General features: G+C 40.0%; 1 protein-coding gene across 4 annotated transcripts in view; it reads right to left on the bottom strand.

The window, feature by feature from the left end:
* Positions 1-288: 288 nt before the first annotated feature.
* The window catches only part of GPR1 (G protein-coupled receptor 1), a 50,169-nt gene continuing 37,902 nt past the window's right edge, over positions 289-12,555 (bottom strand). For 3 of the 4 annotated variants that reach the window (XM_040228711.1, XM_040228709.1, XM_040228710.1), the window contains exons 4-5: positions 3,945-4,026; positions 289-2,523 (exon numbers count right to left, since the gene is read on the bottom strand). In XM_040228711.1, coding sequence (XP_040084645.1) covers positions 1,435-2,502 — 1,068 coding nt within the window. In that variant the 5' untranslated portion in view covers positions 2,503-2,523; positions 3,945-4,026 and the 3' untranslated portion in view covers positions 289-1,434. The remainder of the gene's footprint in view (positions 2,524-3,944; positions 4,027-12,555) is intronic. The other variant, XM_040228712.1, reaches the window with a different exon arrangement.

Raw genomic sequence — 12,555 nt, 5'->3', positions numbered from 1 at the left:
TAGCCAGCCAGGCTCCTCTGTCCATTCTCCAGGCAAGAATACTGGAGTGGATTGCCATGCCCTCCTCCAGAGGGTCTTTGCAACCCAGGGGTCAAACCCACGTCTCTTACATCTCCTGCATTGGCAGGCAGGTTCTTTACCACGAGGGCCGCCTCTTGACATCCCTTAAAATATCTATCTACTAAAGTTTTATATAACTCTTAGTCATCTATTTGCTAAAGGGATAAATGAATAGAAGTCAAAATACTATTATAGTCTTAAATGCAACAGATTTGTATCATGAAAAGGTCATTGACTTGAAGGTATACTTTATTGGTCTTACATTGTTGTCTATATAAATATAGAAATAGAAAGTGGAAATATCATACATGCCTTCTTTTCCTGAAATCTTTCTTATATTGGGCTGGCCTACCTACTATCTGGATATGTTTCATGTTTATAGCAAACTTATACGTATTTGCACATAACCAGAACTTTCCAGAAAACTTTATATAAACATTTATATTTATAATATTAGTGTAGGGGTTTAATTGGGCATATATGCCAATTGAGAGATGGGGTCTATGTCTCCTCTCTTTGAATCTGACCTGGCCAGTGACTGCTTTGATCAATAGAGTACAGTGGAAGTATGCAGTGTCTGGCATAGCTGTTAAAAGGAGTGGAAGTTTCCACCCTGGTCTCTTAGAGCCCTATTATTATCCTAAGTCTGGCTTCCCTGAGGTGCCATGCTGGAATACCCATGTGAAGAAAGAAGAGGAGAAGATACAAGAAACGAGGGAAGAGAAGAGGGCAGAAGGGAAGAGAGCTGCTCGGCCCATCCAGCTCAGGCCCCTGATACTGTGAAACAGAGAGACGAACCTCCCTTCTGTGCCTTGTTTAAACTCCTGATTCTCAGAATCATGAGAGATAATAATAATAGTTATTTTCTAGATTTTGGGGCAGTTTACCAAGTATTCATATTTAACTGGAACAATTTTAACCTACTATAATCGACTATCACTTTAATTCATAAAGGTACATATACAGATTACATGAAATAAAGAAATTAAGTACATATGTTGCATTTTAAGAATAAATCTAATAGGTTACTTGTACAGAATTAAAGTGAGCTTAAACATGCCTATTTTTATATTTTTGAAATCAATCATACATTTAATATTAAAATTTAGAAGTTTTAAAAAGTCATTAAAATTAGAAAAGTTGTGTTGGTTAATCCACTATGGTATAATTAGCAAGAATAAGATAATTTAAGTTGCTGAAAAGAAAAAAGAAGATCCTTCTTATGTTTTATATCTAACGAAAAATAGGATGCCAATAAAATTACCAAAAAAATAAAAAGATACAATGAGCTCTATGTCTTGGAACCAAATAATCTGAAAGCATGTCAGGGGAACCACACAAAAGTCGTGTGCTGATGGGTGGGAGGGCAAGAATTCACTGGGCTGTTTCCAGGAGACTCGGATTCTTGGTTTCAGAGTTCCTGAGCTGTTCACTCAGGGTGCCTGAACAGCTCACCTCCCACAGTGTGTATTTTAGTATCTCAGCCACTGAGGCCCGGAAGCGCGCTTGGAACTTCTTACTAATCAGGACGTAAAGGATGGGGTTCAAGCAACTGTTGAGGAACGCCAGGCCAGTGGAGAGGGGGACGCCAGCCTGTAGCAAGTGGTGGAAATAGCTATTGTGGTGAATCGTGAGTTCCCAAATGCTAAACAGGTGATAAGGAGTCCAGCAAATCAGAAAGGCCATGACCACAGCCAGGATGGTCCAGAAGTGCTTACTGGAGATCAGGATGCTTCGCTTCTTCACCTTGAAGATGAGGCACAAGTAGCAAATGCTCATTGTTAGCAGAGGGAGGAGGTACCCAACAATAACTTTCACCCAGGTCAGAACATGATGCCTCATCAACCTGAGGTCCACGTCATGCTCATGGAAGTTGTTATAGCAAAGAGTGTGGTTATTCAACTCCAGAGTGTCCCGGAAGTACAGAGCTGGCCCACCCATTAGTGAAGCCAAAAGCCAAACAACTATAATAACAATCAGAGAGTTCCTGAGGGTACGGTACCGATGAGATAAGACAGGGCGGATCAAGTAGATATAGCGGTCCAGGCTTATCACCATCAGGAAGAAGACACTGGCAAACATGTTCAACTGGGCAATGAAGGAATTGGCCTTGCACAACCAGATGCCGAAGGGCCAGTGAAAATTCATGGCCACATAGGAGATGTACAGAGGTAGGAAGAGAAGAAAAATGAAATCTGCAATGGCTAGATTGAGGAACCACAGAGTGGTGACTGTCTTCTTCCACTTGAATCCCGTGAACCAAATGACAGTGGCATTTCCTGGAATGCCCAGGACAAATGCCAAACAGCACAACACCAAGGAGACCCAGTGAATGGCTCCCAGGTGTGCTTTCTCCTCTGAATCAGTCTCTGGGGAGTAATATTCCAGGGCGTAGGAGTAGTTCTCAAAGTCTTCAAATAATGTCTCCTCTAGATCTTCCATGGTCTTGCAGAATGAACAAATCTATGGAAGCAAATGTAAAAAGGAAGAAAACAACTTTAAAATTTATTTATAGAAAACAACTTATAAAAGAAAAAATGTTTAGTAAATAATAAAGGATATAAGGATAAAAATACTTTATCTTAATAGGCACTAATAACAATTTAGGGACAAAAGGGAGACATAACTATAGAAGTAGAGACTTTGTATGACCCCTGCCTCTTAGAGTAATGGAAATAAAAACAAAAGTAAACAAGTGGGACCTGATTAAACTTAAAAGCTTTTGCACACAAAGGAAACTATAGGCAAGGTGAAAAGACAACCCTCAGAATGGGGGAAAATAATAGCAAAAGAAACAACTGACAAAGGATTAATTTCCAAAATATACAAGCAGCTCATACAACTCAATACCAGAAAAACAACCCAATCAAAAAGTGGGAAAAAGACCTAAACAGACATTTCTCCCAAGAAGACATACAGATGGCTAACAAACACATGAAAAGATGCTCAACATCGCTCATTACTAGAGAAATGCAAATCAAAACTACAATGAGCTATCACCTCACACCGGTCAGAATGGGCATCATCAAAAAGTCTACAAACAATAAATGCTGAAGAAGGTATGGAGAAAAGGGAATGCTCTTGCACCATTGGTGGGAACATAAATTGATATAGCCACTATGGAAGATGGTATGGCGATTCCTTAAAAAACTAGGAATAAAACCACCATATGACCCAGCAATCCCACTCCTGGGCATGTACCCTGAGGAAACCAAAACTGAAAAAGACACATTTATCCCATTGTTCATTGCAGCACTATTTACAATAGCTAGAACATGGAAGCAACTAGATGTCCCTCAACAGATGAATGGATGAAAATGTTGTGGTACATATACATAATGGAATATTACTCAGCCATAAAAAGGAATGCCTTTGAGTCAGTACTAATGAGGTGGATGAACCTAGAACCTATTATACAGAGTGAAGTAAGTCAGAAAGAGAAAGATAAATATCGTATTCTAATGCGTATATACGGAATCTAGAAAAACAGTACTGAAGAATTTACTTACAGGGCAGCAATGGAAAATAGACATAGAGAATAGACTTACGGACATGGGGAGAGGGGAGGAATCGGGGAGATGTATGGAAAGAGTAACATGGAAACTTACATTACCATGTGTAAAATAGATAGCCATCGGGAATTTGCTGTATGACTAAGAAACTCAAACAGGGGCTCTGTATCAACCTAGACGGGTGGGGTGGGGAGGGAGATGGGAGGGAAATTCAAAAGGGAGGAAATATATGTATACCTATGGTTTATTCAGGTTGAGGTTTGACAGAAAACAACAAAATTCTATAAAGCAATTATCCTTCAATAAAAAAAATTAAAAAAAAAGAAGTAGAGATTTTGTAAATGAAAGAGAACTATGAAAAAAAATACTTACTTGAAATATTTGGCAAAATGTTTCTTAGGAAAAAATGTATTCTTCCAAGATGGACACAAGTAGAAACAAAACCTGAATAGACCTACAATCATTAAAGAAATATCATGAATTAAAACATTTTTTTTCAGACTTTCCTGGCAGTCCAGTGGTTAAGACTCCTTGTTACCAATGCAAAGGGCTTCAAAGTCCAATCAGGGAACTAAGATCCCACATGCCACACAGTATGGCAAAAAAAAAAAAAGCATTCTTTTTCATGTTATGAACTAGAAATAGTATATTTCTTGGTAGGACTTGTGATTAACACTCTAGGTGTCCAAGTCTTGATGTACCTAAATTTTGCTATAATCATTCTCAAAGCATCAAAGTTTATTTTTGTAAAATATTCAGTAAGTGCTAAATTAAAATGATTCACACTATAGGTGCAATTTCTATGTTCATAATGTTTGCAGGGCTGACTCAAGAGAATCTAAAATTCAAGTACTTATTAAGTTCTTACCAGGTATTTTTATTTTATGGAAGATGCAAAAGAAAACAGATTAATACTTATGTGTGATGACTTCAACCTCTTTATTTGCATCCATGAACCTGTTTACAGAGAAGAGAAGGAGACACAGACATAGAGAACAGACTTATGGACATAACAGGGGAAGAAGCAGCAAGGAAAAATTGAGAAAGCAGCAGAGACAATATATACACTATCATGTGTAAAACATATAAACAGCAAGCTGCTATATGACACAGGGAGCCAGCCTGGCACTGTATGATGACATAGAGAGATGGAATGGTGGGGGGAAGGAGGCTCCAGAGAGAGGGGCTGTATATATAACTGCGACTGATTAACGATGATATACAGTGAGGCCACTACAACAGTGTAAAGCAATTATTCCTCTAATAATAATAATAAAAGACTTCTGAAAAAAAACTTTAGTACTCTGACTTCTTAAGATCTGGACAGAGTCCCACTTGCTTCCTTGGCTCACCACCTGGATGTCACAGGCAAGCACTGGAGATTTTGACCCTATTTGGCACTCATGGATGTTCTGATTCTGTGTTTATGAATTCACATATGTTCATCAGAATTATATCAATATGGAAGACTTTTCAAATAAAAGATACATTTTGGAATGAACTTGACTATGACCACTTAATTTCTACATTAACTTCCTGTAGGGTGTATTTAAGGGAAAGGCTGCCCACTCCAGTATTCTGGCCTAGAGAATCCATGGACTGTATAGTCCATGGGGTCACAGAGAGTCGGACAAGACTGAGCGACTTTCACTTTGAAACTTTATTTTCTTCTGTGGTCTCTTTTTTCTTTCCTGCTATCAAGTCTAGTTTCCTAGGCTAAGAAGACTTAAATGTCAATTTTTCAACCAAAACAAAGCTTATTGGGTACAATTCTAGCTTCATCAATTTGTTTTGCTATTTCTATCTGTAGTATTCAAAATCAAGTAGAAAAAATACTAGTAGTTATAGTCATCTCATGGAGCTATAATCACTGATAGAGTAGATATATAAGATTTGAGATTATAGTAGAGTTATAATGAAGAGGTAAAAACATTTTGTATTGCTCACAGCCATCTCAAGCTCAGTTTGACTAACACTGAAGTCATCATCTTATCTAAATTCATTTGAGGAATCTGAGCATAATAAACAAAAGCAATTCATTAGCATCTTCCCAAACCCAAACTCAGCCAACTTCTCTTTATTTTTCATTATTCAGCTCAAATGCTACTTTTTCTTGGGAACATTTTCTAACATTACCTCCCCTCAGATAATTATATTAATAATACTTAATCATAACTATTAACATATGCAGTAGTCAATGCTGTTGGGAATTTCCTAGGTGCTAGGCATGTATGATCTAATTTGATCCTTGAAAAATATCATATAAAGTATATAAGTACTACTATTTTCCTATTTACAAGGAAAAATACTGAAGCTTTGAAAAGTTTAGTGACTTTCCCAGTATCACAGCAACCTATAATTGGAGAGTCAGAATAGAAACTCAGCTCCATTGAATGCAGATCCTTAGCTCTTAACCATGTGACATTCCCCTCTTCCGTCACCCTGCTCTTACCGTATTTAATACATTACACTTTCATTGATTTATCTTTGCTTTCTGCTCTACCAAACTGTGAATTCTTCAAGAATGACTGTCATCTCTGGACCCTACAGTGCTTAATACAGGGCTTAATTTGCTGTGCTTAGTTGCTCTGTCGTGTCTGACTCTGTGACGCCACAGACTGTATAGCTTGCCAGGCTCCTCTGTCCATGGGGATTCTCCAGGCAAGAATACTGAAGTGCGTTGTCATGGCCCCCAGGGGATCTTTCTGACCCAGGGACTGAACCTGGGTATCCTGCATCCTGCATTGCAAGCAGATTCTTTACCAACTGAGCCACCAGGGAAGCCACTTTTTTGGTGCCTGTGATCTATTCTTTAGGCTGTTAGCAATCCTGAAACCAGATGGCCTGGAATCACCTTACAAAACCCGAAGGAATGAGTAGATGGAATCTCATTCCCCAAACATAGAAAAGCCATTGGAGGACCTGTAATTGCACACAACCACTATTTTCACCAAGTCAGGAGCTGTCACTGCTGACCTTGCTGGGCCAGAATGGTCATAGGGTCTGCTGAAGGATGCCAACTACCCTTCTTCCCGATTCTCTTGGGGCAGGAGAATTACCTTGAGGATGAGTGATCTTTCCAAACAGAATCCCTTCTAACAGAAAGCCCTGTTCCAGAGAAACTGCTAATCTTCCAGAAAGCAGATGCATAGGTTAGACGCAATGACCAGTTTAGGCTTGGAGAAAGATCTTCAAGCAGCATACTGCCCAGCTGAAGCCTTCACAGGAAATATAAGCTAGGAATTCCCCTGTGGCTTACAGCAGATGTTTTTGTGTGTTTCTGATGGTGAGAGGGAGGGGTGGGATGGAGAAAAGAGAGAAGTAAGGCAGAAATCAAAGACTACCCTACCAAGTCCGTGGCTAGACAGTTAACCCTTGAGGACATATTCTTAATTATATGCCTTGCTTGTATTGGGTTGGCCAAAAAATTTGTTCAGGTTTTCTGTAACATCTTACAAAAAACTCAGATGAACTTTTTGGCCAGTCCAATACTTTGCTTTACAGTTTACAGGTGCCTCCAGATGGAATTAAGTTTCCAAATGGTACTTAGACCTATCCAAATATCTAGAGGCTAACTTTATTAGATTCCTAGGGCTGCTGTAACAAAGTGCTCTATGTTGAGTGGCTTAAAATTACAAATTTTTTGTTTCAAAGTCTGGAGATAACTGTTCTCTAGGTGCAGGCAGTCATTTCCTTCTGAGGGCTATCAGTGATAATCTGTTCCATGTTTCTTGCCTGGATTCTGGTGATCTGTTGGCAAACTTTGGAAGTCCTTGGCTTGTATGTACAATGAGATGTTTAGACCTCTTAATGCCATGCCGGTGTCAGGCCTTCCCCTATTCTCTTCTTCTTATTGGCTGAATGAGGATGCAGTGATGAGCCATCAGATACCAGGTGGATGAGGAAAACATGATGGTTTACAAGATAGAAGCCTGGGTGCCTGGATGATCTCATGGAGCAGCTTTTGCCATTGACTATGCCGGGCTGGTGAGACTCTTGTTTTATAAGGAAATGAGGAGCAGATCTAGAGTTGTAATAAACCTATGTGACTTGGGCAGAGTTAAATGACCTCTGCCCTTTATTTCATAATTGAAATGTTGCAATGGCAGGTAACTTTAACGGGTACAATAGTCTAAGTTGGGGAGATATGGGATTTGGGTGAACCAAAAACCACTGGACTTGCTTTCAGTGGAAAGCAGCTACTCAATTCCAGCCAACTGTGGGAAATGAGGGCTTAGTGTTGCCAGAGTTTTGGATGAATGGATGAAAATTTATACATCACATATACATTTTAAGGTATTTCTTTTATTTATCTTTTTGGCATGCCTTGCAGCATGCTGGAACTTAGTTCCTCCCAGGGATTGAGCCTGTGCTTCCTGCAGTGGAAGTACAGAGTCTTAATCACTGGACCTCCAGGGAAGTCCCTGAATATCCGTATTTTTAATATGGAAAGTTCCCAACTCCTAAACTACTGTTTTAAAACTAAATAGCTGTGGCCCACATTCAGCCCAGCTATAAATTTGTGACCTCTGGGGGAGACAAACTCTTTGAAGACTCTGAGCTTTTCAACAGTGAAGGAGAGGAGGCTATATGTTAAATGGAAATAGAAACTCTGAGTTGGCCTCTGAGAATGACTTGCCCCTTGGGTGCCAGTGAGGCAACCATAAGATTTAATGCTACTCAGGGCCTCTCCTTTTAACCTTCTCCAAATTGATATAAGAATCGAGATAATTCTTCTTTTCTCTAGGAAAAAAAGATGCTACGGACAAGTTCCTGACTGTACTGGGTTTCTGTTAGAGTTATTAAGGAGGATCCTGATAAGAAAGGCAAAACAATGGATCATTACCTAGAACCAGAGCCCTTCTGTGGAGCTGTAACAAAGCTCCTGGTTCTCAAAAGGGGATGATGAGCAAATTCCCTGATAATGACCCTCACCCCGCTTTCCGCCGTCTCTGGTTAGACCACTATTTCCCTGCCTCATCACTGTTCTAATTCTCACAGCCTGGGCTTTCAACTTCCACCTGTAAGCTCTGCTCTGCCCCAAACTTGGACTCAACTATATTTCTTGTTCGAAGTGTAACTTGGCAGCTGTCCTGACCCACGGTTCTATTTCTACTTCATTCTCTGGTTTGAATAACTGGGTTATTGCTTTGTTCCTAGTCCTTACTCCAGGTTCCAGCTTTGGATTGCTATACCTTTGGTCCTCCAGAGAACACTGTCACCACATTTCCATCATGCTGTTCCTTTCTTCTCTAGGAAGATCCACGCTTCTCTCCCAACCTTGGTTAGACTATCCGCTTACCATTCCAGGGGTCAGTGCTCTGACACCAATTCCCATTGTCCATCCCTGCCACAATCTACACCTGTGGATCTCAAACTGGGAACAACTTTGCCTCCCAGGGGATATTTGACAATATCTAGAGACACTGTTGATTGTCACAACAAAGGATAGAGGATGAGGGGGGAAATGCTGCTGCTATCTATGGGTAGGGACCAGGGATACTGCTAAGCATCCTAGAACATACAGCCCCCTACAACAAAGAATCATGTGGTTCCAAAAGTCAAGGATGCCAAAGTTAAGAAACCCTCATCCACACACACTAGGCTTAGTCTGAACTCCTTTCTTCTGTATCCTGCTGCTGACTCTGCTCTTTATCTGTGGGCACTCTCACCTTGGAGTCCTGGCTTGGCCTGGTCCACTCTACCCCACTAAACAAACTGCACTTCGTAGAGACTGCAAACGTATTTGATTTGGTTTAAAAAAAAGTGTTAAAAAAATGTATGTTAGATGTCAATGCTAATATTAAACATTAACAGACTTCACAAAAATAGTTGCAATTTCTAGCTTCTTTGGAAAATGTATATTATCTGGTAATAATGGACCTGTATTTCCTATAGCAGCATTTGGATTCCTCTTCAGACAAGGGATGTATTCTCTCATTTGTCATGGTTACCACTTCTAAATCACTCATTTATGACACTTTCCAAGATGCTGTCAATACTTGAATATGCAATCTTTGCTAACACTATGCGTTGTAGATAGTAAGAAATAAAATTATTGAAAAAATAAAAGCTATACACATGTGAGACTGCAAACAAACTGTATGATAATGCAATCTCAAGAAAATACCTGCAATCTCAAAGTAAAAATGTGGTCTACAGAGAAAGGATATTACCTTGGGCATTTCTGCCAATTTAAATTTAAGGGCCTATATTTAAGAACAAGTATTTTAAAACTTTTTAAAACTGATATTCCAGCAACTATACTCCAATTAAAATTCTAAAAAAAAAAAAGCCCCTGACATTCTGCTGTATCATCAAACATACTGTGTTATACTTATCTATTTATTCTTGATAAGAGAGAAAGAGCAAAAAGAGATACAGAAAGAAAATATGGGGGAATTGTTCTTCAGTTTCACCATGTGTATACACACATACAGGGCTTCTCAGGTGAGACAGTGATAAAGAAACTGCCTGCCAATGCGGGACACACAAGAGATGTGAGTTTGATTCCTGTGTTGGGAAGATCCCCTGGAGGAGGAAATGGCAACCTACTTCAGTATTCTTGCTTGGGAAATTCCACAGAGGAGCCTGGTGGGGTACAGTCTATGGGGTTGCAAAGAGTTGGACATGACTGAACACATATTCATGCTACGTACACACACAGACACGTGTATATTCAGGCACATAAAACTTTTCTGTTTTTGAGAAGAGGAGGTGTGAATGAAGACTCAGATGAAACTGGAGGGATGTCTGAACAATAGAAAAAAACCCTGGCTAGGCAATAACCAGAAATGAAGATGCAGAGCAGGCCAACTTAGAATCCAGATTTAAAGGAAACTTTCACATTCATTAAACAGGAAAAAATGAAACTGTCTTGGCTGGCCGTGGCTTTCCATTGAGACGTCATATATTTTTCTCAGTTTGGAAGTGCACAAAACATTGCCAAGATGAGTCCTTTTGACTTGACTGAAAAAGAGGAAATAGCTACTGTATTTGTCTTAAACTACATGTGCTACTAAAAAGCGAATAAATAATTCTGACTGAAATAAAGACAGAAAGATCTCTATGATCTTAAATCTTCTGAGTAGCCACTGAAGTGACTGCCAAGCTGTATTGTGGACATGAATATAAAAAAGGTCCGCCTGAGTCCATTAGAAATGTGTGAAAAATGCTTGGTGTGGAGCAAAGTTCAGAGAAGCACCCCCTGAAGTTCGTGGTTTGGTTTCCAAAGAACATGGTGAGGCATGTTTACCGCAGGGATTCAGCTGCTGTGGGGAACCAAGTTGTCACATTCCTGGGTTACAGTTACATTGACACTCAAGTGACAAATATCTACTTCTGGAGCACAGAGCAGTTTATTGAATTAAGCAAATTGGTTTCTGATCTATGCAGACTTACTAGATGGTAAAGCTGAAACTCTTTCCTGAATAAATAGATTTCACTACAAGAGTCCTGGCAGAAAAAATAGTGATAAACATTCCATAAAATCCAGATGATTTGGGGAAAGAACATCTGGTAGAAATGTGTATCTTTAAACATTTAAGTGTGGTTTTAAATGAGACTTGACTGTAGAGGGAAACATTTAGTTTATTTACCTTGACAAAACACAAAGATTCCTTCTGGCAGAACATTTGGTGAATGCAAAGGAGTTTAATTTAGTTTCATATTGTTGAGTTAGATGGGTTGTCATGGACCACTGCAAAAATGTATACCTAACATAATCTTAAGAAAATTTAGGTCTAATCTGCTTCAACCAGAGAGAAGGTTTTGATGTTGCTGACCACTGTCTGCCTGTGTAGAATTTCCCATGTTGTTGTTGTTGTTTAGTCACTAACTCGTGTCTGACCCTTTTGCAATCCCATAGACTGTGGCCCACCAGGCTTCTTGTGTCCATGGGATTTACCAGGCAAAAATACTGGAGAGCGTTGCCATTTCTTTCTCCAGGAAATCTTCTCCACCCAGGGATCAAACCCATTGGCAGGTGGGTTCTTTACCACTGAGACACAGGTAAAGCCCCAGAATTCTCCCATTTATCCTGATAAAGAACTCAAGAATGCATCTCCTGTGAAATGTATCTCCCACGAACCTTGAGGGTATCTATACCCTGCTTCTGATTAAATGACAAAAATAAGCAGGAATAATCAATGGACATGAGAGGGAAACTCTTTGGTGAAAACCAAAAATCCATCAATCAGCAAACATATGTGATCAGCGAACTATCTCTCTCAAAAGCTGTCTACTTAGGGAAGAGACATTGTTCAAAAACGTGTGTGTGTGTGTGTGTGTGTGTGTGTGTGTGTGTGTGTGTGTGAAAGAGAGAGAGAGAGGAGGAGAGTGGGAGAGGGTTATTTGAGGTCATTGCTCAATATTTTTCACTCACTATCAAACATAAACAGTATACCACACCCCAGTTTGTGCTCAAGATGTTTGGCACCAGCAGAATATTTTATTGCCCTTTGGAAAAATGATCTCTGCTTGGAAGGTGTTGGGACACAGCCGTATTTTATAAAGATTCCCTGTTTATTCACCCAAGAGAAGTAAGGGAGTTTTAAATGGAAATTGAAGGTTGAGTGTGATACTGATGGTTAAATGGTTATTGTTGGATTGCTCCTTTCCACCCCAACCCCTGGCAGAGCCTATCCTTGAATAAGAGGCATCTAGGCAATGGCACCCCACTCCAGTACTCTTGCCTGGAAAATCCCATGGATGGAGGAGCCTGGTGGGCTGCAGTCCATGGGGTTGCTAAGAGTCAGACACGACTGAATGACGTCACTTTTACTTTTCACTTTCATGCATTGGGGAAGAACATGGTAACCCACTCCAGTATTCTTGCCTGGAGAATCCCAGGGATGGGGGAACCTGGTGGGCTGCTTTCTATGGGGTTGCACAGAGTTGGACACGACTGAAGCGACTTAGCACCCGCAGCAGCAGCCTATCTATCTGCAGCTCCCATGTCATTTATTCCTTAGTGCCACACATT

Source organism: Oryx dammah, unplaced genomic scaffold (genome assembly GCF_014754425.2).
Source record: "Oryx dammah isolate SB20612 unplaced genomic scaffold, SCBI_Odam_1.1 HiC_scaffold_27, whole genome shotgun sequence".
Taxonomy (NCBI): domain Eukaryota; kingdom Metazoa; phylum Chordata; class Mammalia; order Artiodactyla; family Bovidae; genus Oryx; species Oryx dammah.
The sequence above is the reverse complement of the archived record's forward strand: the minus strand, read 5'-3'. Positions and strand labels throughout refer to the sequence as shown.